This window comes from Nelumbo nucifera, chromosome 1, assembly GCF_055504915.1.
Source record: "Nelumbo nucifera cultivar China Antique chromosome 1, China Antique-T2T, whole genome shotgun sequence".
NCBI lineage: Eukaryota > Viridiplantae > Streptophyta > Magnoliopsida > Proteales > Nelumbonaceae > Nelumbo > Nelumbo nucifera.
The window spans coordinates 8,016,331-8,042,463 of NC_142649.1; the positions used below are offsets into that span (position 1 = coordinate 8,016,331).

Consider the following 26,133-nt stretch of genomic DNA (forward strand, 5'->3'; position numbering starts at 1 on the left):
GATAGTCAATCCCATATGTCTGTGTGTAGCCCTTTGCAACAAGTCTGGCCTTGTACCTCTCAATAGTCCCATCTGCCCTGTATTTAATGGTAAAAACCCACTTGCATCCAACTGGATCCTTCCCTTCAGGCAAATCCACCACCTCCCAAGTACCATTTTCATGTAGAGCATCCATTTCAGCCTGCATGGCATCTCTCCATTCTGGAATCCCAAGAGCTTCTGATACAGACCTAGGAATGTGGTTAGAAGCAACTGAAGAGAGGTAGGCACAATATGAAGGGGAAAGTAGGTTATAAGAAAGGTGTTTGGAAATGCAGTGTGCAGTACACTTCCGCTTTCCTTTCCTAACAGCAATGGGGACATCAAGATCTGGGAAGGGGGATTCCAAGGGAGCTGAAGCAGTACCTGGTATCTCATCTGTGATTGGGAGGGTATGAGCCTCATCTGTTGTAAGGGAAACCACTTGCTCATTCCTGGATCTCTGCCTCTGATACACTTTGGGATTATGGGTAGGACGAGGAGGTAAAGAAATAGGAGTACTAGGACAAGAGGAATGGAGTGGCTGATCCTCCTTCGATTCATTTTGTGAGGATACAGATTTGTCAGGAGACTGAACTGGGACAGGAAGGGGAAGAGCAAAAACTTGTGACAGACTCTCCCCCTGTTGACAATGTCCTTCCTGAGGGGAACCATAAAAAGGAGAAGGTTCATCAAAGGTAACATCCATAGAGACATGTCTGGTGCCAGTCTTTGGATCAAAACAACAATAACCCTTTTGTGTGGGGGAGTAACCGAGGAAGATGCATTTGTGGGCTTTTGGTTCAAACTTGTGTCTCTGCACACTTGGAATGTGAACATAACAGGTACAACCAAACACACGAAGAGGAATTGGGAAGAGATCCTTATCTGGATGAAGAAGACTGAAGGGGGATTTAAACCCTAAAACCCTGGATGGCATACGGTTTATGAGATAGGTAGCAGTAAGTACAGCATCACCCCAAAATCTTGTGGGAACATGTGAGGCAAATAAAAGGCTCCTTGCAACTTCAACAATATGTCTATTTTTTCTCTCAGCAACTCCATTTTGTTCAGGGGTTCTAACACAGGAGCTTTGGTGAATAACCCCCATGTCAGAGAGATACAAGGATAGGCTCTTCTCAAAATACTCTTTTGCATTGTCAGATCTGAAAACCTTAATTCTGGTACCAAATTGAGTCAAAATAAGCTCATGAAATTGCCTCACAAGTCTCGGGACTTCATCTCGGGATTTCATTAAATATATCCAAGTGAATCTAGAAAAGTCATCAATAAACAGGATAAAGTATTTGTAGCCCCCCATAGAGGATAAGTGGTAAGGCCCCCACACATCAGAGTGTACAATATGAAAAAGAAAAGAGGATCTTTTATTGCTCACAGGGTAATTTTTTCTACAATGCTTTGACAACTGACATGACTCACAACTGAGACTGGACACACTGACTCCCTTAAACAGTTTAGGAAGCAAATGACTTAAAGCAGAAAAAGGTAAATGACCCAACCGACAATGACTCAACATAATTTGACTGACAGACTCTGAAGAAGTAGAACCGAAAGCAGCATTCTTGGGATGATCAAAGCATTGGCCAGGGGTGTCGAGCAAGTATATTCCATTCGCTTCATGGCCACTCCCAATCACCTTCCGAGACTTCAGGTCCTGAAACACACAGTGAGAAGGGAAAAAGGTTACACAACAATTCAATGACTTGGTCAAGCTACTTACAGATAACAAGTTGGTATTTAACTTTGGTACATGAAGAGTGGAAGATAAAAGTAAAGAGTCTGTAGGCTTGACAGTTCCCTTGCTAGAAATGGGGGCAAGAGAACCATCAGCTAAGGTGATTTTGTCACGACCAGGAAGCAAATCATATGACACAAACAAAGTGGAAAGGTTGGTCATGTGATCAGAAGCACCTGAGTCAATGATCCAAGGGGTCTTGGGATTACCTGAGGTAGATGCATGGTTAGCAGAAGCCCTTATACCTGAGTGAGCAAATGCAGTGGTGGCTGGACTTCCAGAAGGGTTGGATGATGAAGTTACACCTTCAAGCTGGCTGATCATCCTTCCAAACTTCTCATAATCAGCTTTCATGGCTGCCAATTGTGCACTTGCAGACTCAAACTCTGTATCTGTACTTGTGGCTGTATGTGCACTTCCTGTCTTTCTACTGTCATTCTTCTTCTGGAATCGGATAGGGACAAGACTGGGATGCAATTTCCAGCACTTGTCCTTAGTGTGTTTCGGCTTCTTGCAATATTCACACACTACCTCCTTCTTTCCTGTGCCACTGGGGGCTCCTGTAACCCCTTTGGGTTTGATTCCCATATTTGCAAAATGATCATTGATACTGACCCCTTGAACCTGCACTTGCCTCCTGCTTTCTTCACTGCTGACCAAGGCATATGCTTGAGACAATGAAACATCTTCCTTGGACAAGATGTTTTGCTTTGTAATGTCATATTCAGAATTCAGTCCTGTCAAGAACTCAAAGACCCTATTCCTTTCAACCAATTTCCTATATGTTTCAGCATCCTTAAGGGTATCCCATGTCACGGCCTCTATCAAATCAATCTCTTGCCATATAGATTTTAGGGCTGAGAAGTATGTTGCAAGTGACTTCTCCCCCTGTCTTAGATTCTTCACATCACTTCTTAGTTTGTAAGCTCTGGCAACATTCAACTTCTGGGAGTAAGTTTCTGCAACACTATCCCAGATTTCTTTAGCCGAGTTCATCCACAGGTAATGTTGGCTAATCTGTGGCTGCATTGAGTTCACAAGCCACCCAATCACTGTGTAATTCTCCTGCACCCATTTCTCATAAGAGGGATCCTCCTCTGGGGGAGTTTTCTTGCTCCCAGAGATAAACCCCCACTTTCCTCTACTGCAAATATGAATTTTTACGGATTGAACCAGGCCAAATAATTGGTTCCATCCAGTTTAACTGTAGTTACAGCCAACAAGGAATCAGTTGTAGTTCCCAAATTATGTCCATATTCAGCAGTGCTCTTGTTCTGAATTTCTGAGAAGTCCATTATGTAACAACTTCAATTAGGGTTTCAGCAGGCCCTTAAAAGTGATCTGATTTCAAGGAACTCAGAGTGAGTTGAACAATAGCAAACACAACAACACACAAAACTCAGTTCAGAACTGACAGCCGTGAGAACCAAGTTCGGTGGCAGCACTTTCAAAGAGGAGAAACCTTGATTCAGCCTTCAAGAAAAAGTAGTAGGCCTCCAAACAATATGTATTCTTGGTTCCCAACAATAATTTCCCAAGGAGAACAAAGAAAAACAGTCCACAGTACCTAAGAGGACTTTTTACAAACACTATGTATGCAACAGTCAACACTTCACTGTTAACAAGCAGAAATCACTTCAAGAACACTTTGTCTAAGTCCAAGAAGCAGCTGAACTAAAGTAGAGGCTTGTACCACTTAATTTAGATCAGTTTTTAGCAGTTTGGAAGCCCAATAACAGCCGAACCACACTTCCAGAATAACCCAGAAATCAGTCCAGCAACAGTGGGCCGAATGGAGGTGTGCTTTGAATGCTTTAACAGTCCTCCCAAATAACAAAAATAACTCAGCAAAGAACTGAGAAAACAACTTACAGTATCTCTGGTTTGAACTTCAAACCAGGCCGAACACTTTCTCTGAGCTAGCTTCGAAATCTAGCTTCGGAATCCCTTTTCTCTGATTTCAAATCAGGCTGAAAAACTTGCTCTCTGATTCCTCCTGGTCACCGAACCCTTCTCCAAGTGTATAGAAACTTGGGCACCCTCCAATGACCTCCAAGAACCAAGCGGATGACTGTAAACTTCAGCCCTAGAACCTCCTCATGTAGTTGGCTGAACTAGAACCACATGAGGGACACGCCAAGCAATGGCCCGCTCTGATACCAAGTTGAAAAACAGCCCACTTGATGTGTGGAACTGTTTGAGATTAGATGCAAACCAGAAAAGAGAACAAACAAGAGAAGTAGAGAAGAAAGAGCTGGCGGCAATGAGTGTTAGAGAGTAAGAGGTTCGAACATAACCCCTCTCTAACACTCTAAACATCTTATTAATAAGTTAATCTTTGACAAATTACAGAGAGGCCCTTGAGAGAGCAGGAAAATACAAAAAAACAGAATAATACAGAGTATGGGCCCAGAATAAGGCCCACAACAGAGAGAAACATAACATAACATAACATAACATGAACTAACTGTCTATGGGCCATTCGGCCCATCTTCTCTACAGGAATCAACTTTAGTAGCGGTTAAACCAAAATTTAGGGGTGACAAGGAAAGGGACATAAAGAAGGAGGATAAGGAGTTAGTTTGTGACATTGTAAGAAGCCGAAGCATACCAAGGATACTTGTTGGAAGTTATATCCATATTTAATTCTAGCAAAGCTCAGAAACAAAAAGGGGAATGCCAGTGTGGTTATCACTACTGATGGTGTATCCTCATCCAGCACAAAAGCCACATTCCTACATACATTAGCTGCTGTCCAAGCTGCTCTGACTCAGTTAGAAAGTGAAGTTAGTACTTCAGCCCCCTCATCTCAGCCACCATTTACATTTGCTACTCCTACTTCAACATTTTCTCATTCAAGTACACGGACACTAGCATATAATATTTCAGGCCCAAGTAATAATGGACCTTGTTGGGTCATAGATTTAGGTGCATTTGACCACATGATAGGCTTATCTTCTTTGGTTACTACTTATTGCTTATCCTCTGGTAGAGACATACTATCCATTGTTGATGGATCCCTTGTTCCCATCTTTGGGAAGGGAAACATTAGACTATCGGATGCCATCTCCTTGTCCTCAGTTTTGCATGTTCATAAACTTAGTACTAACTTGTCAGTTAGTAGCATCACTAAAAATCAAAACTGTTCAATGACCTTTTTCCCTAATCGATGTGTTTTTTAGGATCTGGAGACAAGGTGTTTGGGATTGGTTGTGAGACGAATGGAGTTTACCTGATTGGAGGGAGTCTACATGGGGAAGATAAAGAAGTTAGAAGGTCTCTTGTTTCTCTCTCTGTGAGTTAGATTATGCTTTGGCATAATCAGTTAGGCCAGCTATCTTTTAGGTCTTTAAGGAGTTTGTTTCCTAGTTTGTTTGAGTCAGTCCAGATGAGTTTAAAATGTGAAAGTTGTGAGCTTGTAAAGCATTGTAGAACAACCTATTCTTTGAGCAATAAAAGAAGTTCTATTCCTTTTAAAATTGTGCATACTAATGTTTGGGGACCATATCACATCATTGCTATGGGGGGATACCGATACTTTTTGTTGTTTGTTGATGACTATACTTGTTTTTCATGGGCTTATCTGATGCACTCTCGAGATGAGGTCCCTACCTTGACTTGAAACTTCCATAAGATGGTTCTGACTCAGTTTGGAGTCAAAATCAATGTTTTCAGATCAGATAATGCCAAAGAGTATTTTGTAAAACCTTTGGCTTCATACTTCCTTAACCATGGGTTATTCATAAGAGTACTTGTCCCTGTACACCTTAGCAAAATGGGGTTGTTGAGAGGAAGAATAGGAATATATTGGAGGTAGCTAGAAGTATTATGCTAAACTCCAATGTTCCTATACATTTTTTTTTTTTTTTGGGGGGGGGGTTTCTATCCATACAACTGTGTATCTCATCAACCAGGTTCCTTCACGAGTCCTAGATATGAAAATTCCATTCAATCTTTTATATCCCGATAAGGACTTGTTCACCATTCCTCTTAAAACTTTTGGATGTACTTGTTTTGTTTAGATTCTTGGACCTCATCGTTCCAAGTTTGATCCTAAAGCTTCCAAATGCATCTTTCTTGGGTATGCATAAAATCAAAAGGGATTTTGCTGCTATGAACCTACTTCTGGGAAATGGTTTGTTTCTAGGGATGTCACCTTCTTTGAGGGTGTTCCTTACTATCATAGAGTTTCATCTTAGGGGGAGAGTAGTGAGATGGGTTCAACCACATCATAAGTGTAGGGAGTTGAGGGTGTATTACAAGCGATGGAGACAAGTTGATTTCGGTCCTCAGCAATCCAGGCCAACTCCAGTTTCCTCTATGGCTCTAGATCCAGGTACCACAACTCCTTTACATCCCACTACAAATGAGATACCTCCCATCACTGAGCCTAATGAGATGCCTCCCATTGTTGAGCCTTTTCCTTGGATGATCTTGATCTTCCAATTGTAGTTTGCAAAGGGAAGGAACTAAATGTTAACAGGTTTCTCCTGATAAATCTCTTATAAATGGTAGGAGCAGAGTTTAAGACTTAAGGGGAAGGTGTTTTGGGGGTTGGGACATGGCAGAGAACAGTGAATGGTGCCCAACAAAGGAACTAAATGTTAACAAGTTGATCATTGAAGGAGATTCAGAAGTGGTAATAGAATGGTTAGGGAAGGAAGATGGTTTATGGATAGGGGTGTCAATTAGACTAGATTTGGTCCAATCCGATCCAGTCCAATGTTAGTCCATTACAAATGGACCAGGTCCAATCCAATCTAATGAATATTTTGGACTATTTTGGACCGATCCAATGCAATGTTTGGATCGTCCAATCTATTTAAATTTGTTTTAATTTAGATTGTTTCACCCAAACCTGGTCCATTGACTTCTATATTCTTATCTTCTATCAATGGACCAGATATTGGTTTAACCCAACACTATGCAATATGAATTCATTACGGATTGACCAGGTCCAATCCAATCTAATAAATACTTTGGACCATTAAGTCTAGATTGGTCCAATTCAATCTTGTTGGTCCGTCCAATCCAACCAAATTGATTTTGGCTTGGACGAGGTCCAACCCAAAACTGGTCCATGGACACCCCCATTTGAATATTAAGGTTTACATGGTAACTTTTGAACGTATTATAACCTTAGTTTCTTAGCTTTTATCATTTGATAAAATATCATTCTATCTTTTGCATATTTTACAATGTTTCCACTATGCCTATAATTTTTATAATATTTCCAACATTTCCGACATGTTTCTTATATTTGGATGAACGACATTTCCACCGGCATTGACATTTTAAACCTTGCTAGAATGTAGAGACCATCAACCACACGACCCTTACCAAATGTTCTCCCAAAAGTCAAATTTTGGAAAACACAAAAATCAGAAAAAGGTTACGGTGCAATTCAAGGATCATATGGTGCAATTAATAGACAAAGATTGGTGGGAAATTTGGGAACATGTTATACTAAATGAATAAGAACCCCATTCTTTAAGGGCACTGCACCTTGATCAGCAATGGTGGTATGTGAACCATCAGCTAGCCTAACTTTGTCTATACTAGAAAGTAAACGATATGCTGAAAGAAAATTAGGCTTACCACTCATATGGTTGGTTGCCCCAGAATCAATGATCCAAGGGTTGGAGGATGAAGTAGACACATGAAATGCAGAGGCCTGGTTACCTGAAGTGGACACATGTGAGGTAGGAGTAATAGAAGTCTCGAGGTAGGAGTAATGGAAGTCTCCTCAAGTTGACAGAGAATCCTACCATATTCTTCCAACTGATTACGTAGGTATTTAGTAATCCCTCCTTAGGGTTAGAACCTGTAGAGACCCTCTTGGGATGAACCACCAAAAACAACATTAGCCGAGCATCCCGAGCTAGAACTCTTCCCAAAATATTGTGGTTGCTCTAGAAGGATTGAAAATTCTTCAGCTTCCCAACAAGATCCTAATGTGTCTCTTTAGTGTGTTTAGGTCTGCCACAGTGGGTACATCTTAACTTGTCTTTATCAACTTCCGCAGTCCTCTTCATCCCTGCACCACCCTTCTTATTTGCACCACCCCCCTTGGCAAAGAGAGCAACTTGCTCCTCCCCCTTGGAGGATTCATGTCTATCCTCCTACACTCCTTAGATTGAACCAATGAGTACACTTCTTGAAGTGATGAAAGTTCCTTGCTCCCTAAAATCTGAACCTGAATGGGATCATAACTAGGGTTAAGACCTGCTAAGAATGTGAAAACTCACTGCTGATTACAAGCCTTTTGTATTCTCTTGCATCTGATTCATTATTCTAGTCAACACTTTGGTAATGATCAAGTTCCCTCCACATGGAAGTAAGAGATGGATTAACCCGACAGATTTTTCTCCCCCTGTTTACAATTAGAGGACTCAACAGGTAGCTGATAAATACAAGCATAGTGCCTTTGCTCAGAAAAGGTAGCCTTAGCTTGGTCCCAAATCTCCTTTGTGGTTTCAGCCAACATAAAATTCTTTCTCAGATTGGGGTGAATAGAAGTTACAAGCCAAGACATGATCAAATAATTTTCATGAACCCACTTATTATGGGCTGCACCAGCCTCTTTGGGTTGAGGGATTTCGCTAGACAAGTATCTAAGTTTTCCTCTAGACCCAACATAGAGTTTAACACTTTTGGACCACTCCAAATAATTCAGTTCATCAAGGACTGCAATAGCAACTGGGAAACCCCAGTTTTCAGCCCCTGGACTGACTATATTTTGACCTCCAGTGACTTAAGATATGGCTGAATCATCAGTTGACATTGTTTACACATAGTAAATAACAACCCACAAGCTAGGGCGGTACAGTGGCTGAAATCTTTGGAGCTTTTCATAGATTACATTGTGGATGACATGTTGAGGAAGTGGGGTGAAATTGCAAGTTGCACACAAACTAAGTTAGTAATGAGTGTGGCTTGGACCCCTCCACCTAGTGGATTCGTGAAACTAAACTTCGATGGGTGTAGCAGGGGAAATCCGGGACAATCGGGGATTGGGGGTGTTTTTAGGGATGAAAATGGGGTCATTTCTTCCATGTTCTCAGGCCCAATTGGAGTGGGTGACTCCCTTAGAGCTGAGATCTTTGCAGTTATGGAAGGAGTCCAAAAAGCTAAGGAGTTGAACATCAGGAAACTCTTAATTGAAGGGGATTCAGAGGTGGTGATAGGGTGGCTGCTTAAAGATCACAATGGCTTATGGAAGTACAATAATGAGAGGAGGAAATTCAAGTGGCTGGTGCGGGAGATGGAAGTTAAGATACGTTGGGTTAAAAGATCGGCTAATTCCCTAGCTGACGGTTTAGCTAAACAAGGGGCAGAAAGGGATTCACTTTTTTGGGCCAAGCTGTAACTTTAGTGTGTTTTCTTTCTTTTCTTTTTCTTTTTTCCTTTTCTTGAGGTTCAGTGTTGCTCTTGGAAGATAAGCGTGTTTGTCTTCCTTTTGTAAATCTTCTATTGATGAATTAATGAAAGTGTTATTGATAAAAAAAAAAATAACAACCCACAAGCAACTTGTACCAAGAAGAAAGGAACATCACTAACAACCAAAAAAATCAGGTCTGTTTTCCAGTTTACAGTCCATTGTAATCTACAAAAAATGCTCCAAACTCCTTTCACAAGAAGTAGGTAACACAATAGAGCACTTTTAAACACCCCAAGTCAGAAACAAGAGGAGATCATGCTCCAGCTTATTCTTTGCAACGCCTTTTGTGAGAACATCAACAAGCTGCAGATCAGAAGAAATGTATGGAAGACAAACTTCTCCAGAAGTTACCCTTTTTCTGATAAAATGTCTATCTACTTCAATGTGCTTAGCTCGGTCATGCTGGACTGGATTATGGGCAATATTAATTGCTGCCTGGTTATCGCAGTATAGCATCATAGGTTCTTCTGCCTGTACACCAATTTCTTCTAACAAAGAACGGATCCAGAGAAGTTCTGAAACTCCATGTGCCGTGGCCCTATATTTGGCTTCTGCACTTGATCTTGCCACAACTGTTTGTTTTTTACTCTTCCATGAGACTAGGTTACCCCCAACTAGGGTGCACACTCCTGAAGTTGATCTTCTGTCATCAAGGCATCCTGTCCAATCCGCATCTGTATAAGCCTCTATCTTCAACTGTCCATGATCAGTAAACAATTTGCCTCTGCCTGGATGTCCCTTCAAATAAGCAAGGATCCTGTCAACTGCTTTCCAGTGCTGGTCTCGTGGAGCACGCATGTATTGACTCACTACACTTACTGCATAGGAGATGTTCGGTCTTGTCATACACAAGTATAGTAGCCGACCCACAAGTCTTTGGTATCTCCCAAGGTCCTTTACTAGTTCACCTTCTGATGCACTGATTCTATGGTTCTGATCAATGGGGGTGCTAGTTGCCTTTGTTCCAAGCTTCCCTGTCTCTTGGAGAAGGTCCAAGACATACTTCCTTTGAGAGATAAAAATTCCATGTTTCGATCTCACAACTTCGATGCCTAAGAAGTATCTCAGTTCTCCAAGATCCTTAATCTCAAATTCCTTATGCAGGTTCCTCTTCAGACTATCAATCTCACTTAGATCATTCCCAATGACAACAATATCATCCACATAAACAATCAGGATTGATACCAAAGATCCCCTGTGCTTCACAAACAAGGTGTGATCAGATTGAGTTTGAGTGTAGCCAAAAACAATCAGGGCCTTTCTGAATCTGTCAAACCATGCTCTGGGAGATTGTTTCAAGCCATATAGTGACTTATTCAGCTTGCATACCTTTCCCTTTTCAGCATTATCATAAAAACCAGCTGGAAGATCCATATACACCTCTTCTTGCAGATCCCCATTTAGGAAAGCATTCTTCACATCCAGTTGAAACAAGGGCCAAGAGTATGAGGTAGCAAGAGAAAGGAGTATCCGAACAGAGGTCATCTTTGCAACTGGCGCAAATGTCTCTAGATAATCAATGCCATAGGTCTGTGTGTACCCTTTCGCAACAAGTCTTGCCTTGTACCTCTCTATACTTCCATCTGCCTTATACTTTACTGTGTAAACCCATCTGCATCCAACTGTCTCCTTGCCTTCTGGTAGGTCCACAATCTCCCATATCTGATTCTTAATCAAAACCTCCATCTCTTCCTACATAGCTGTCTTCCACTCTAGTTTGGAGAGAGCCTCACTAACACCCTTGGGTATAGACACTGAATCAAGAGAAGAGAGAATAGCACGCTAGGAAGGAGAAAGTCTACTGTAGGATAAGTACTGTGAAATACAATGAGCAGTGCACTTTCTCTTCCCTTTTCTAAGAGCAATAGGGAGATCAAGGTTATCTGTAACAGTGTTAGTAGGACCAATGGGAACTAAAATAGTAGTGGGATCAAGAGGAATACCTGAATCCGTATCAGCCGAATCTGGAGTCTCCAAGGGATTGACAGGAAGTGGTGTGAGTTCCGCTGTAGTGGAATCAATCGTCTTATGAAGTCTCTACCATGAGTAATGCTGTGAGACGGAACGCAAAGGAGGTGGCAAGGTAGGTGATATCAAGTGGTGGTCAAGCACAGGAGTAGACACAGGGATTGGAACTGGGAGAGGGATAGACTGTTGACTTGCTTCCCCAAAACACTTCCCCTGAGAAGGATTTCTTGAGAAGAAGCACATGGATTCAAAAAAGGTAATGTCCATAGTAACATACCGGTTCCCAAAGACTGGATCATAGCAGCGGTACCCTTTCTTATTCTCTGCATATCCAAGGAAGACACATTTCTTTGCCTTGGGATCAAGTTTCGAACGGTAAGGACCAAGGGTATGCGCAAAGCAGACACACCCAAACACCCTTAGAGGAATATGAAACATCTCCCCCTGAGGAAAAAGAAGGCTGAACAGAGTGCTGAATCCAAGTATACGAGAAGGCACCTTGTTAATTAGATATACTGCCGTGAGAACTGCATCACCCAAAAAACGAACCGGAACTGTAGTTGTGATCATCATGCTTCTTGCCGTCTCAACAATGTATCTGTTCTTCCTCTCTGCAATACCATTCTGTTGTGGATTGTAGGAGCAACTACTCTGATGGACAATACCATACTCCAACAGATATGAGGCAAGATGTCTCTCAAAGTATTCTTTAGAATTGTCAGATTTGAACATCTTTATTCTCATTCCAAATTGTGTTAGTACCATTTGGTGGAATTGCCTCACCAAGGATGGTGCTTCATCGCGGGATTTCATCAGGTAAATCCAGGAATATCAAGAGAAATCATCCACAAATAGGAGAAAATAGCGATAACCGCCCATAGAGGGAACATGATAAGGGCCCCACACATCCGAATGAATAACATCAAATGGAGAAGAACATTTCTTATTACTAGGTTTGAAAGAGTGTCTACAATGCTTTCCAAGTTCACAACCTTCACACTTCAAACTTGGCAGACTCACAGACTCGTACAGTTTTGGAAACAAAGAACTAAAAGAAAAAGACAAATGACCTAGATGATTATGCCAAAGCAGAATCTGATCCACAGATTTTGACTCAATGTCCCTGCAAACATGATTACTTTGGTGAAGAGGGAGAGCATCCAGGAGGTAGATTCCATTCACTTCACGACCACTCCCAATCGTCCTCTTTGAATCCAGATCCTGCAAAATACAGCGTCTAGGAGAAAAAAATTACTGACCAGTTCAAATTCTTAGTTAAACTACTAACAGATAATAAATTGGTGCTCAATCTAGGAACATGGAGGACAGAGGGTAAACAAATGGAATCATTAATCTTGACAGATCCCTTCCCAGCAATAGGAACATGAGATCCATCAGCTGTGGAGACCCTATCTCTGCCAGAACAGAGCTGGTAAGAGGAGAAAATAGTGGAGCAATGGGTCATGTGCTCTGAGGCTCCAGAGTCTATAATCCAAGGAGATCTCTCCTTACCTGAAGCAAAAACATAGTTTGCAGTGACTTGTGAACTACTTTTGTGGGCAAAGGAGGTAGAGTGAGCTCCACCTGTGCCTACCTGTACCTTGTCCGCTTGCGGTTGAACTGGAACTAATTGTATCCCTTTGATTCAGAAGTAACCCAAACCTCTCAAGCTCAGCCCTTACTGCAGCAGCTGCAACGGACTCCAAAGCAGCTGTAGTAGGGGGGGCTGGAGTGTCACTAGTAACTGCCATGTGCGCATTTCCTTTCTAATTCTTCAATCTGGTCGGCACAAGATGTGAGTGAAGCTTCCAACAAGTATCTCTTGTATGATTAGGCTTCTTACAGTAGTCACAGACCAAGTCCCTTTTGTCTTCCTTCTTGTTTTCATTGCCATTCTGTTTAGATTTCACAGCACTTACCATAGCGGACTGATCAGAAATGAGATTCTTCATCATTACATCCCTCCTGCACTCCTCTCCTGACACAAAGGCATATGCTTGGGAGAGAGTGACACTGTCCCTGGAAAGAAGATGTTGTCGTGCAAAAGTCTTTGATAGGTAGCTCCATCCTATACTTCTGTCATACTCAGGGTTAAGGCCAGCAAGGAATTTGAACACCCTATACTTCTCTAAGTGTCTTTGATAGGTAGCTCCATCCTTGGTGGTTTCCCAAGCAAAAGTCTCTAGATGGTTGATCTCCTGCCACAAGGTCTTAAGGACTGAAAAATAGGCTGCAACATATCTATCTCCCTACCTTGTAGCAATAATCTGATTCCTCAGTTGATAAGCCCTAGCAACATTCTCCCTTTGTGAATAGGTTTCTGCAACCCCATCCCATATCTCCTTAGCAGTATTTGCCCATAAATAATTTTTACTTATATGTGGCAACATGGAATTACACAACCATGTCATTACCATATAATTTTCTTGCACCCACCGGGAGTTGCCAGTTTTAGGTTTCACCTCTTCATCAGTAATATACCCCAATTTTCCACGAGCCCCAATGGCCATCTTTGCAGATTGGGGCCATTCCAAGTAGTTTGTACCATTCAACCTAACTGTAGTAATGGTCCTAGCTCCAAAGGGGTCTCCAGCACCTCCTTCTACAGGTTCCATTTCATTCCCGGGCTTATATTCAACTCTGTGTCCCTCCATGCTTCTTCAAAAGGGTATAGAAACAAATAAAAAATACAGCAAGAACAAACAAAACACCTTCTAGAACCAACGCCACTCTTTTGGTGTCCTGTACTTTCTTCCCACGAAAGATTCCTTTTCTGTGGGATGAGAGAAGAGAGAGAAAAAGCAACCGCCCTCTCTAGGAGCCTTCAAACCACGTGGGACTTGAATCGCCCCTTATAAAAAACTCCAAGGATCCCTAAAAAAAATAGGGCACCACTACCTTGGTCAAAATTGAAGAGTCCAACAAAAACATGACTCTTCCCCTTTCTCCAGTTTTTCCTGATTCTGATGAGAAACCCTAGACCAGCTACAGGGCATACAGATCCATCAAGAAAATCCAAAAACTGATCTTACTTGAGAGCTTCGATCAGCCTCTTAAATCTCCATGCAGTCGGCCGATCTAGGGCTGCATGAGAGAATCACTTCCAGAACCTTCAACCTGCTTTGATACTAAGTAGAAACCACTGTCTGCCGATTCGGTCAAGCTTCTTGTGAAAGGAAGAGGGGAAAGTTGTAGATTTCAGCAATAGGAAGAGAAAGAAGAAGAAAAGGAGAAGAAGGTCAACTAGGATTGTGTATCATAACCCTAGCCGCCAGCCCCTCATTCTATTTATATTTAACTTAAATATGAGATATTACAACGATGCCCTTAGTAGGGCGGCAACTCAAACCAAATAGTTACAACTCTTTTAAAAATAAAAACTAATGGGCCCAAGGCCCAACAACTTCTTAATTTAAAAGAAAATAAACTAGACACAAATCGGCCAATTCAACAAACACTTCTCAGAAACCTAATTCAAGTTTTCTTGTATTTAGAAATTATATACATTTTACTAACTTCTGGAGGGGGGGGGGACCAGAAATGATGCATTTATATAAATATGGTGTTGTTGGCTTATATATTAGGGTGTTCAAATATGGTTCTCAACTTCTCATTGATTTTACTAACTTTTGGAGGGGGGGGGGACCAGAAATGATGCATTTATATTAATATGGTGTTGTTGGCTTTTCAATAATAGCAATTATGTTCCTTTGGTTCTCATTGATTTTATGCTTGATAACTTTTGTCTATATAATCCTTTCTGATCTGCCCACTTTTTTGTGTCTTAAAAAAAATAGGAAGATATTGAGCTTATGGCTAAGTTGGGATTTGATGCCTATCGTTTTTCCATATCATGGTCTCGCATTTTCCCTGGTATGTCCATCTTATATCTTGCACAATATCTTTCCATGTTAAGTATATAAAATATCCTTCAATATTTATTATTGAAGGATGTGGAGACAAGACATTTAGTTTTCTTTGTAGAGATGATGGGCCAAATGGGCCTTACTATTTTTATTTTATTTGTGCTGTTAATAATGTGTTATGTTTTTAGTGGGCCTTAGTTATGGACCAGTTTTTATTCCCCTTTTATTATCTTTATTGAGCTAGCAGCCCCACCGAGGGCACCCTTGTAATTGTACCTGAATTACAATCAACTTTAATAAAGGTGTTCAGGGGACTGCAGAGAGGATCAATTAGCTCTCTTCTTTTTTTGAAGAATAAATAAAAAGCTTTCATTAAAATAGAGAAATAAACATTAAACATTACAGATTGATTGGTTGTCAAGATGACACATCCATACATATCAAATACAACTAATCAAACTGAAAATGCCTCTACATTGCACGGTTCTAATTCAAGGCTACTCCAAAATTTTTCTAGCAAATCAGATCTGTTGACATGGCCAAAATCTGGAGTGGCTTTAGGGCTGTCAATGGGTCGGGTCCGACCTGCTGGACCTGAACGATTGGGCTGGTTCTGGTTCTGGGAACTGGAAACGAGAGGTCGGTTTCGGGTCCTGATTACTATCAGTTTGGAACCGGTCTCTCTCTCTCTCTACATATATATATGTAGAGAGAGAGAGAGAGATTTATTTTTATTTATTATAATCAGGTCTGTCAGGTCAGACCCGATTGTCCTGAGAACTGATTGGTTCAGTTCCGGGTCCAAAAATTACAGACCCTATTGGGTCTGGTTCCGGTTCCGGGTCCTCAATGTTTCATGTTGGGTCAGTTCCGGTTCCAGCTGGTTTTGACCCAGACCCAACCCGTTGACAACCCTAAGTGGCTTACACCCAATCTTTAACCAGTTTATGCACAGAAGCTACAATTAATTCCAAGCTCTTTGATTTATCCTCTAAAAGTTTTCTGTTCCTCTCATTCTCCCTCTTATTCCCACCTTCTTCTTCTTCTTCTTCTCCCGTCTGAGCTTTCTCTTCTTTCTTCTCTTTGTCTCCTTTCTCTTTACATAAAGACATATTTATTGCCGGTTTATTTCATCTTTCTTATTCTTTTTCCCTATTGATACAATATAATCTTGTTAACTGTATAAACTATAAAGGAAATAAGGATGTAAAATTAATTTTTATTTACATCACTTCTTTTCTGATTTATCTGGTTAACAACATTAGAACAAACTCCTATGGTGGCCCATTAAAACTCTAGAATTTGGAGACAGGTTGGAGGTCAACCAGATCAACTCTAGAATTTGGAGACAGATTTTCCTGGTTGACCTCCAATTTCCCTAGTGCTGAGTAAAAGCAGCAAATGTTGATTGCAGTCAGAATATTTAATTTTGGTGAGTTATTCTCCACTAATGAGTTTCCTAAATCGTGTCCTGTGCTACATTATCATCTCCACAAGTAAAGAAGGTTGAAGATGGTGCTGATTTAATTTAAACCTAGAATTTAGTTGTTGAGGCCTATCCTTCAGATGCAAATCAGTCCTCTAATATCAAGTTTAAATTCAGTGATTAGCAGAATAAAACATGTCTGAATAACTGTATAAGAGAAGAAGATGGCGAAGAGAAGAGGTAAGAGAGAAGGAGTCGAATAATTCTCCATTCTCCTCTAACCCTATTTTATTAAGATCTAAAAATAATAGGCTCATTAAGTGTGGCCCATCAACATAAAATAAAAGATATTAAAAGAGAAGCTGTTAGGGCCCATTCGGCCCAGTCTCTTTACACTCCCCCTCAAGCTGAGCATAGATGTCAATCATGCCCAGCTTGCTTATATAGTGTCAATTTCCCCCTTGGAACTCCCTTGGTCAAGATATCAACCAGTTGCTCTTCTGATGTGATGAATGGTAAACAAACTTCTCCTGAAGAGACTCTTTCTCTTATGAAATGCCTATCAACCTCAATGTGCTTAGTTCTATCATGTTGAATAGGATTATGTGCAATGTTGATAGCAGCTTGGTTGTCACAATAGAGCATGGTTTCTCATACTCCACCCCCAATTCCTCTAGAAGGGATTGTAGCCATAGTAATTCTGACACACCATGAGCCATTGCCCTGTATTCTGCTTTAGCTGAGGATCTAGCAACTATTGATTGTTTCTTACTCCTCCAAGACACAATATTCCCAACAACCAGAGCACAATAACCAGAGGTGGACCTTCTATCATCAATACATCTTGCCCAATTTGCATCAGTAAAGGCTTCCAGCTTCATGTGACCATGCTTAGCAAACATAATACCTTTCCCTGGAGTACCTTTCAAGTAGCACAGAACCCTTTCTGCAGCAGTTAGATGAGTATCTCTAGGAGAATGCATAAACTGACTAATAACACTTACTGCATAGGAAATATCTGGCCGAGTCATGCAAAGGTATAACAACTTCCCAAGCAGTCTCTGAAACACTCCCTTATCAGGCAAAGGTTCACCATCTATGGCAGAAAGCTTATGATTAGGATCAATGGGAGTGGAGATGGGTTTAGCACCAAGTTTACCAATTTTAGCAAGAAGATTGTTATGGTCCCGCGCGTAGGATCCCGTCACGGGTCGGTCCACGGTACGAAGCCCTGCTTCCCCTTGCGCCTTCCCTTGCGTGTAGACCCTATTGTGGAAACTGAATGGGTGATTTGTCCAAGAGACCACCCGAACTCTCCCTTGGGGTGATTTGTCCAAGAGACCACCCGAACTCTCCTCACTCTTTTCTTGACTGGAAAACTGAATGCTCTATTTCAATTCGTAGCTCCTTAAATAGGAGATTACAGAAGAAAATTCCTAATTAAACTCAAACTCCAATTTGAACTCAAACTCCTAATTACCTACTCCTATTGGTAACTCACTCTTACTTAAGATAAGATAAAGATAAGATTAGATAAAGATAAGGGATAAGGGATAAGATAAGGATAAGGTAAGCTGGCGGCGAGTTGGCTTGATGTGTCCAGATAAGGATGGGCCCACCCTTATGAGCTGTCGTGTGGGCCCCGCTCTACTGCTGCTGCTGGCTGCCGCGCGATGCGTGCGCGCAGAGCGTACGCGTGCCTCAGGGTGCCGCTGCCGTGCGCGCACCTCATGGTGCTGCTACCGTGCGATACCGGGTGTGTGCGCGGTGCGTGCTGGCGTGCAGTGCGTGCGGTGCGCGCTGCTACCTGGCGGTGCGTGTTGCGCGCCATGGTGCCGTTGCCGTGCGGTGCCGGGCGTGTGCATGGTGCGTGCTGGCATGCAGTGCGTGTGGTGCACGCTGCTACTTGGTGGTGCGTGCTGCGCGCCGTGGTGCCGCTGCCGGATGGTGTGACCATAACAAAGATCAATGACATATTTACGCTGAGATATGAAGATACCATCCTTAGATTGAGCAACTTCAATGCCCAAGAAATACCGAAGATCTCCCAAGTCTTTGATTTCAAATTTAGAGTTGAGAAATCCTTTTAATTTGTTGGCCTCTTCAATGTCATTACCCGTGACCACAATGTCATCAACATAAACAATCAAGAAGGTCACTAGAGAGTCATTTTTCTTCAAGAATAGTGTATGATCAGATTGTGTTTGAATGTAGCCAAATGAGACAAGCAGCCCAAAATCTCTCAAACCAAGCCCAAGGAGATTGTTTGAGACCATAAATAGATCTGTGTAGTTTACACACTTTGCCTTTCATTTCTTTCCCATACACTCCTGGAGGTAGAGACATATAGACCTCTTCATACAGGTCTCCATTCAGGAAGGAATTTTTAACATCAAACTGGTGTAGGGGCCAGTCAAAAGTAGCTGCTAGAGAAAGTAAAACCCTGACTGAAGTCATCTTAGCAACAGGAGCAAATATCTCAAGATAGTCAATGCCATACATTTGGGTGTAACCCTTAGCAACCAACTGAGCCTTAAATCTCTCAACAGAGCCATCAAAGTGATACTTAATGGTAAACACCCATTTACATCCCACTGGTTCTTTCCCTTCTAACAAGTCCACAATATCCCAGGTATGGTTCTTATGCAATGCATCAAGTTCAATCATCATAGCATCCCTCCATTCAGCTTGAGATAGTGCTTCCGGTACAGACCTGGGTATCACATGGGAAGACATAGAGGCAAGAAAGGAGTAGTAGGAAGGGGAGAGAAGGCTATAAGATAAGTGTTTGGAGATACAATGGGCTGTACACTTCCGCTTGCCCTTGCGAAGAGCAATAGGAAGGTCAAGGTTTGGGACAGTCAGAGATGGGTCAGTAGAGGGCTGACCTGTTTCCTCAGGAATGATGGGAGTGGCAAGACGCTCTTCTGAAGGAGTGGAAACAACCTGCACATGTCTGAATCTCTGCCTTTGGTACTACCTTTGGAGAGCAGGAGCAGAAGGAGGAGGAGGAGCTGGGATATCAGAGGTAGGTCTCAGTTACACTGTCCCATATCTCCTTGGCCAAAGACATCCAGAGATAGTGCTGGCTTATATGGGGTTGCATAGAGTTAACCAACCATCCTATAACAATGTAGTTCTCTTGCATCCATTTTTCAAATTCAGGGTCTGTCTCTTCTGGTTTCACCTTATTGCCTGTGAGATACCCGAGTTTTCCTCTACTACAAACATAGATTTTTATAGAATGTGCCCAAGCAAGATAATTCATCCCATCTAGCTTAATTGTGGTCACACCAGTTAAAACGGAATCTACTGAGGCAGGTCCAGAAACCGGCACCTGCTTGAACTCACTTCTGTATGTCTCCATTAATCAAACGGAAATCAAAGAACAAAAAATTTTGACTATGTAAACTTAATTGAAGCCAAACCAGAACTTGGGTGCTTGAAAAACTAGGGTTTTGCTCCGTCCAGCAGATGAGAGGAAGAGAGAAGATGCTGCCGCACCTACCAGACTAACCCAAACTCTTCCAAACTTGAACCGCCCTCCTTTAGCAGTCACAAGACACCTTCCAAGCACAGAGCGCCACACCCGAGCTTCACCTTTCCTGGTAACCTTGAAAATCTCTAGTCGGCTAGGGTTTCGGGCAGTAGCAGAACAACAACACTTCTTGGCAAAATCTAGCCAGAACTAAACTCTCCAAACCCTTCTACCAACTAGGCAAGTGATTCTCTATACTATAGAGAACCTATCTCTCCATACACTCTCTTGATTTTAGAGTGTACAGGAACGAAGAAAAAGAAGGAAAAGGAACTAAACCTGCTCTAATACCAAGATGCAAATCAGTTCTCTAATATCAAGTTTAAATTCAGTGATTAGCAGAATAAAACAGGTCTGAATAACTGTATAAGAGAAGAAGATGGCGAAGAGAAGAGGTAAGAGAAGGAGTCGAATAATTCTCCATTCTCCTCTAACCCTATTTTATTAAGATCTAAAAAATTAATGATGACAAGTATGCCCTTAAGTGGGCGGCCAGCTTGGTAGTTACATAAAGGAAATAAACAAGAATAAATAACAGGCCCATTAAGTGTGGCCCATCAACATAAAATAAAAGATATTACAAGAGAAGCTGTTAGGGCCCATTCGGCCCAGTCTCTTTACACCTTCCAAATTATGTCTCCTACCTCTATTACACTTTTCTATACCCTCCTTCACCCATATTAAACTAGTAAAATCCAGTGATAGTTTCTGACTGATTAACAGGTAATTAGGTACCTGAGAGCAGAAGTTGGTTATCATGATGGGTTTTTTGGCTGGCAGGCCCTAGAAGGGATTCTGACTTGGTGATTGAAAATGTCACATGGTACATCATTTAATGAGTGGTGGACGATTTCTCGAGTCTTGTTTGACCAATATGATTTTTTCCCTTTGGTTGAGGGATACTACTTTGCTAGGTAGTAGGTATTATGAGAAACAAACCAGATGGTGCAAGTCTAGGCCCATCCAATACTCAGGGGAAGTTTGTTCCTCCCACTTCATCTGCTAATACATTTTTAAAACCCGGATACCCAGCATTGGAGGCTTACCTTTTCATTTGCAGTCTTGAGGACCAATAATTCTGTTTCTAGAATTTCCCTGATCTGTGTTGGTTCTTGGAGATCTCTACTTGAAGAATTGGGAATTGAGCATGAAAGACTCTTGATGATGTTTTGTGATAATCAAGCCACCATTATTATTGCTTATAACCCAATACAACATGATAGAACAAAACATTTTGAAGTGGACTGACACATTATCAGAGAGAGAGAGAGAGTTGCTTCCAGAGAAGTATGCCTACAATCTACCTTATATAGTCTCTGATATTCAACTTGCTGATCTCTTCACCAAAGCAGTTACCAAAGTTAAGCTGGAGACAGATCTATGCAGTTACAGTTATTTAGAGTGTGGTCTTATTTGTTATTTTTCTGTTACTGTTTCTTATTATTATTTGTTCTTTATCAATCTTATAGGTGGCAGGGGTGTTATTTGATCAATGTAAATAGCAATTTATGCAAGGTGCCAACCAGCTGGTTGTAGCGGAGACTTGGGATCAAATCCCACCTGCACCTGGGTTGGGGGGGTTTTGGGCTACCCCCGTTGTGTAGCCCTTCAGAAGATGTCAAAAAAAATATAAAAGGAAATTTATTGGGGCTGCAGGATCATTAAGAACTGCACCCCTTTTTTTCATTCTCTCAATCTCTCTTCCTCTTCTACTCTTCTCCTCTTCTCTGCTCTCTCCAATTCTTCTCTTTTTCTTGTTGATTTCTAATCAGAAAACAAGAAAACTGTCAACAACTTCATCCAAGTGGGAACTAGTTCTAAAATGTTGGAGTATTCAATTTCTGTAAAGAATGGGGTGTATATATATGAGAGAGAGAGAGAGAGAGAGAGAGAGAGCCTAGTTTTCAAGGCGCCAAGGAGAGGCTAGGTGACAGGGGGGCGCCTAGTTGCCTAGGCGATAGATTTTTTTAAGTAAAAACATGTATCCTAGGGTAGTTCCCTAGGTTCCATAATCATATTTCCTTAACAAATATCCATATTTTTCATAAGAAAAGTATAAACTTCATGTTAAAGTATATGTTGGAATAATGTTAAAATAACTTAGTTGCAGATGTTAGGGCCTGTTTGGCTAATTAAAGTGTTTTTTATTTCGTTTTTTATTTCTGTTATGTCTGTTATTGTACTCAGGGGCACAAGGGTCTTTTCCCTTGTTATTTCTGTCGCCCTATATATAGTAAAATAAACACTGGCGCCGCCAGTACTGTTACATTGCAAACCTTCTCTCTTCTCTTCTTCTCTTCTCTTCTCTTCTCTCCTCTCCCACTTATCTCTGGCCGGCTACACTGTCAAGATGGTATCAGAGCGGGAATGCTGATTAAAAGAGAGCAGATCGATCAACCCTATTGTCAAGAGAAGATCGATCAACCCAAGAACAGATCGAACAGACTAGCAGAAAGGAAATCTGATTCTGGACTACAGAATAGCTACGACTGATACAGTTCTCCCTATTTTTTCTCTTCTTTACTCTCCTTGGTCATGTGCCGAGTGAAAACCCTATGAATCTGGGGCGGCTGAATGCTGTCGAACCTGTGTAACCCTAGTTTTCTTGGATCGTGTGATCCTGTTCATGTGTTAAGACAACTGTAGGTCAATGCTGACCTGTCTTCTCAATGGTTTGAGTTGACTATAAGTAAGAAGGATCTCTCCTGCTGATTAGTGGCTGTTAGACATTCTGGAATTCTGGTAGGTGGGGACTGATAAAACTATACAGGTCTGAAATCTGCCGAATATTACCTCAGTTTTGTCCGGAATTGGTACTGTTTGTGCTCACTCTGGTTGGTAAACCTGAGTGTGTGGGTGTGAATTGAGTGGAGCATTGTTTTGTGGAGTAAGGAGGGGTCCTAAGTCCAGTGTGTGGGACTGATTAACTGCTTGACCATGTCGATTGAGAATTCTGCTACTTCAGAGATCTCAGGGAGCCACAATGGAGTGAGTGGGGGAATGGATATGAGCTTTCCCATGGCTGTCATTCCCTTTGATGGTCTGAATTACCTTGAGTGGTCTAGGGGGATAAAACTCTACATCACTGCTAGGGGGCGAATAGGATACATCAATGGGAGAGTAAAGGAAACGAAGTATGGAAGTGCTGAGCATGATAGGTGGAACCAAGAAAACAGTATGGTGATGTCTTGGCTCTTGGTTTCAATGCTACCACAAGTAAGGAAGACTTTTATGTGGGCTGAAACTGCTTGTGAGATATGGGAACAAGCGAAGTCCACTTATTCAGAACAGAGACACTATGCCAAGATATATCAACTACAAGCTGAATCTTCTACTTGCAAGCAGGGGGAGAGGAGTCTCTCGATGTACTATTCTGATTTGACATCAATATGGAAAGAACTTGATCACTATCAGAATGTGAATTGGAAGTGTGGTGAAGATGCAAAGGCCTATAAGTCACTTGTATCACAGCAACGTGTGTTTGCCTTCCTCCTAGGGCTGAATCCGTCATATGAGTCCATCAGGGTAAAGATCTTGGGTAGTAAAGACTTGCCATCAGTCCAGGAGGTGTATGCCTTGGTACAGTCAGAAGAAAGCAGAAGTGTGATGAATGGTGTAGAAAGGGAGTCAGTTGCCCTAGCGGTCCGGGGAAATTCAGATACAAATGTCGGAGGTGGCTTTAAAAGGGGTGACACTCAGAAAAAATCAGAAGATAAAAGCAAGCTTTGGTGCACTCACTGCCAGAAGACACGACACACTAAAGATACATGCTGGGATCTCCATGGAAAACCTAAATGGGCACAGGATTTGGGTAAGAAGTCAGCACCGGATCAGGGCAAGAAACCAGGCCAGCAGAATCAAAAAAGGTATAACTCAGCTCGGGCTTGGTTAAAAAAGTCCCTATATGGGTTGAAACAATCACCTCGGGCTTGGTTTAGTAAGTTCCATTTAGCAGTCCAACAGATGGGATTCAAACAATGCCAGTTAGATCATACCCTGTTTGTAAAAAAAGGTGAAGGTAAAATTGCAGCTCTTATTGTATATGTGGATGACATAGTGATCACAGGAGGTTGGGAGGCTGAAATCCAGAGACTAAAAAAATTCTTAGCCACTAAATTTGAGGTGAAGGATCTAGGCCCCTTACGATACTTTCTTGGAATTGAAGTTGCCCGCTCTCACAAGGGCATCTTTATTTCCCAACGGAAGTATGTACTAGATCTACTAGAAGATACAGGCAAGTTGGGGGTAAAACCATCTGATTCACCTATTGAACCTAATCACCATCTGGGAGACAGTCAGGGAGAGTTTTTGAAAGATGTAAAGATGTTCCAGAGACTCGTGGGGAGACTTTTGTATTTGTCTATGACCAGGCCTGATATTGCCTATGCAGTGGGTGTCCTCAGTCAATTCATGCACAGCCCGAGGACAACTCACTTTGAGGCTACAGAGAGGATCTTGAGATATCTCAAGAAGTTTCCTGGAGCTGGTTTGTTGTTCCAGAAACACAATCACTTAAAAGTGGAAATATATACTGATGCAGATTGGGCAGGAGCAGTCAATGACCGAAAGTCTACCAGTGGTTATTGTGCATTTGTAGGAGGAAACCTTGTCACATGGAGAAGCAAAAAACAAAGTGTGGTGGCTATATCCAGTGCTGAAGCAGAGTATAGAGCGATGGCTCATGGGGTTGCGGAAATCATGTGGATAAGAAATCTATTAGGTGAACTGGGTTTCGCAGTAAGCAATCCTACGTCACTCTACTGTGACAATAAAGCTGCCATCAATATTGCTGCTAATCCAGTTCTGCATGATAGGACGAAACACATTGAAGTGGACAAGCATTTTATCAGAGAGAAACTTGAAAGTGGAGAAGTGTGCACACCATATGTCAGCTCGAAAGAGCAACTTGCAGATATCTTCACCAAAGGTCTTCATCATGTGCGACACAAAGATTTGTGTGACAAGTTGGGCATGATTGACATCTATGCTCCAACTTGAGGGGGAGTGTTGGAATAATGTTAAAATAACTTAGTTGCAGATGTTAGGGCCTGTTTGGCTAATTAAAGTGTTTTTTATTTCGTTTTTTATTTCTGTTATGTCTGTTATTGTACTCAGGGGCACAAGGGTCTTTTCCCTTGTTATTTCTGTCGCCCTATATATAGTAAAATAAACACTGGCGCCGCCAGTACTGTTACATTGCAAACCTTCTCTCTTCTCTTCTTCTCTTCTTCTCTTCTCTTCTCTTCTCTCCTCTTCCACTTATCTCTAGCCGGCTACACTGTCAAGAGTATAGAAAATCAACATATTCCAACATATTCATGAGAAGAAAAAGAAGAAAGAAAAGAAAATTTGAAAAATATAGGGGCTGAACCCCTATTTCTGTTATAGGAAAAGAAGAAAAGAAAAGGTGGAAGAAGAAGAAGAAGAAGAAGAAAATAGTATATAAAAACACAAAATTAGTAAAGAAAAAGAAGAAAATGTGTTGATTGGACAACATTTTATGCTCTTTCTTACTTATTGGATCAGGTTTTGAAGTCTTTGAGGGTTCAATACAGCATTTAGCAATGTTTGTGTTGATTAAACCCTAACAAAATGAAATTAGTATATAAACACACAAAATAAATATTTTAGTTTAAATTTGTCTGTTTTATAATTATAACCTCAAAATATTAAGAACATAAAAGTTTGTTATAACACACTATAGAAAACTGCTTGGTGATTAGGCGAGGCGGGACTCCAAGGGCGCCTTGTCGCCTAGGCATCGCCTTGACAACTATGAGAGAGAGAGAGAGAGAGGGAGAGATTCTGTGACTTGATGTTGGGTCAAACAAGAAGTATTCGACCCAACAATCACTTCTTGTTCATTTTTCTCTCTTCTCCACTCCTCTTTTTTTCCTTTTTCCTTTGATGTATCTTATTAGTTATGGGCATTCTTGTAATTGTACATATCTTTTAATATATAAGAGTCTTTGAGGTGGGGTTCGACCATTCTGGACACCTCTAAGATTATTCTTGTTCTCTTCTTTTTGGCCAAGAGTGTTGACAGTTTAGTTATGGAAAGATGGTATTAGTGCAAGGAGAAGACTCTAATGATGATGAAAATGTTGATTATGAGTAGTT

The 26,133-nt window shown here is 41.4% G+C and overlaps 1 protein-coding gene across 3 annotated transcripts in view; it reads left to right on the forward strand.

Moving 5' to 3' along the window:
• The window catches only part of BGLU42 (beta glucosidase 42), a 77,065-nt gene that overhangs the window by 21,507 nt on the left and 29,425 nt on the right, over positions 1–26,133 (forward strand). For all 3 annotated transcript variants that reach the window (XM_019195911.2, XM_010244188.3, XM_088901667.1), the window contains one exon: positions 14,981–15,056. In XM_019195911.2, coding sequence (XP_019051456.1) covers positions 14,981–15,056 — 76 coding nt within the window. The remainder of the gene's footprint in view (positions 1–14,980; positions 15,057–26,133) is intronic.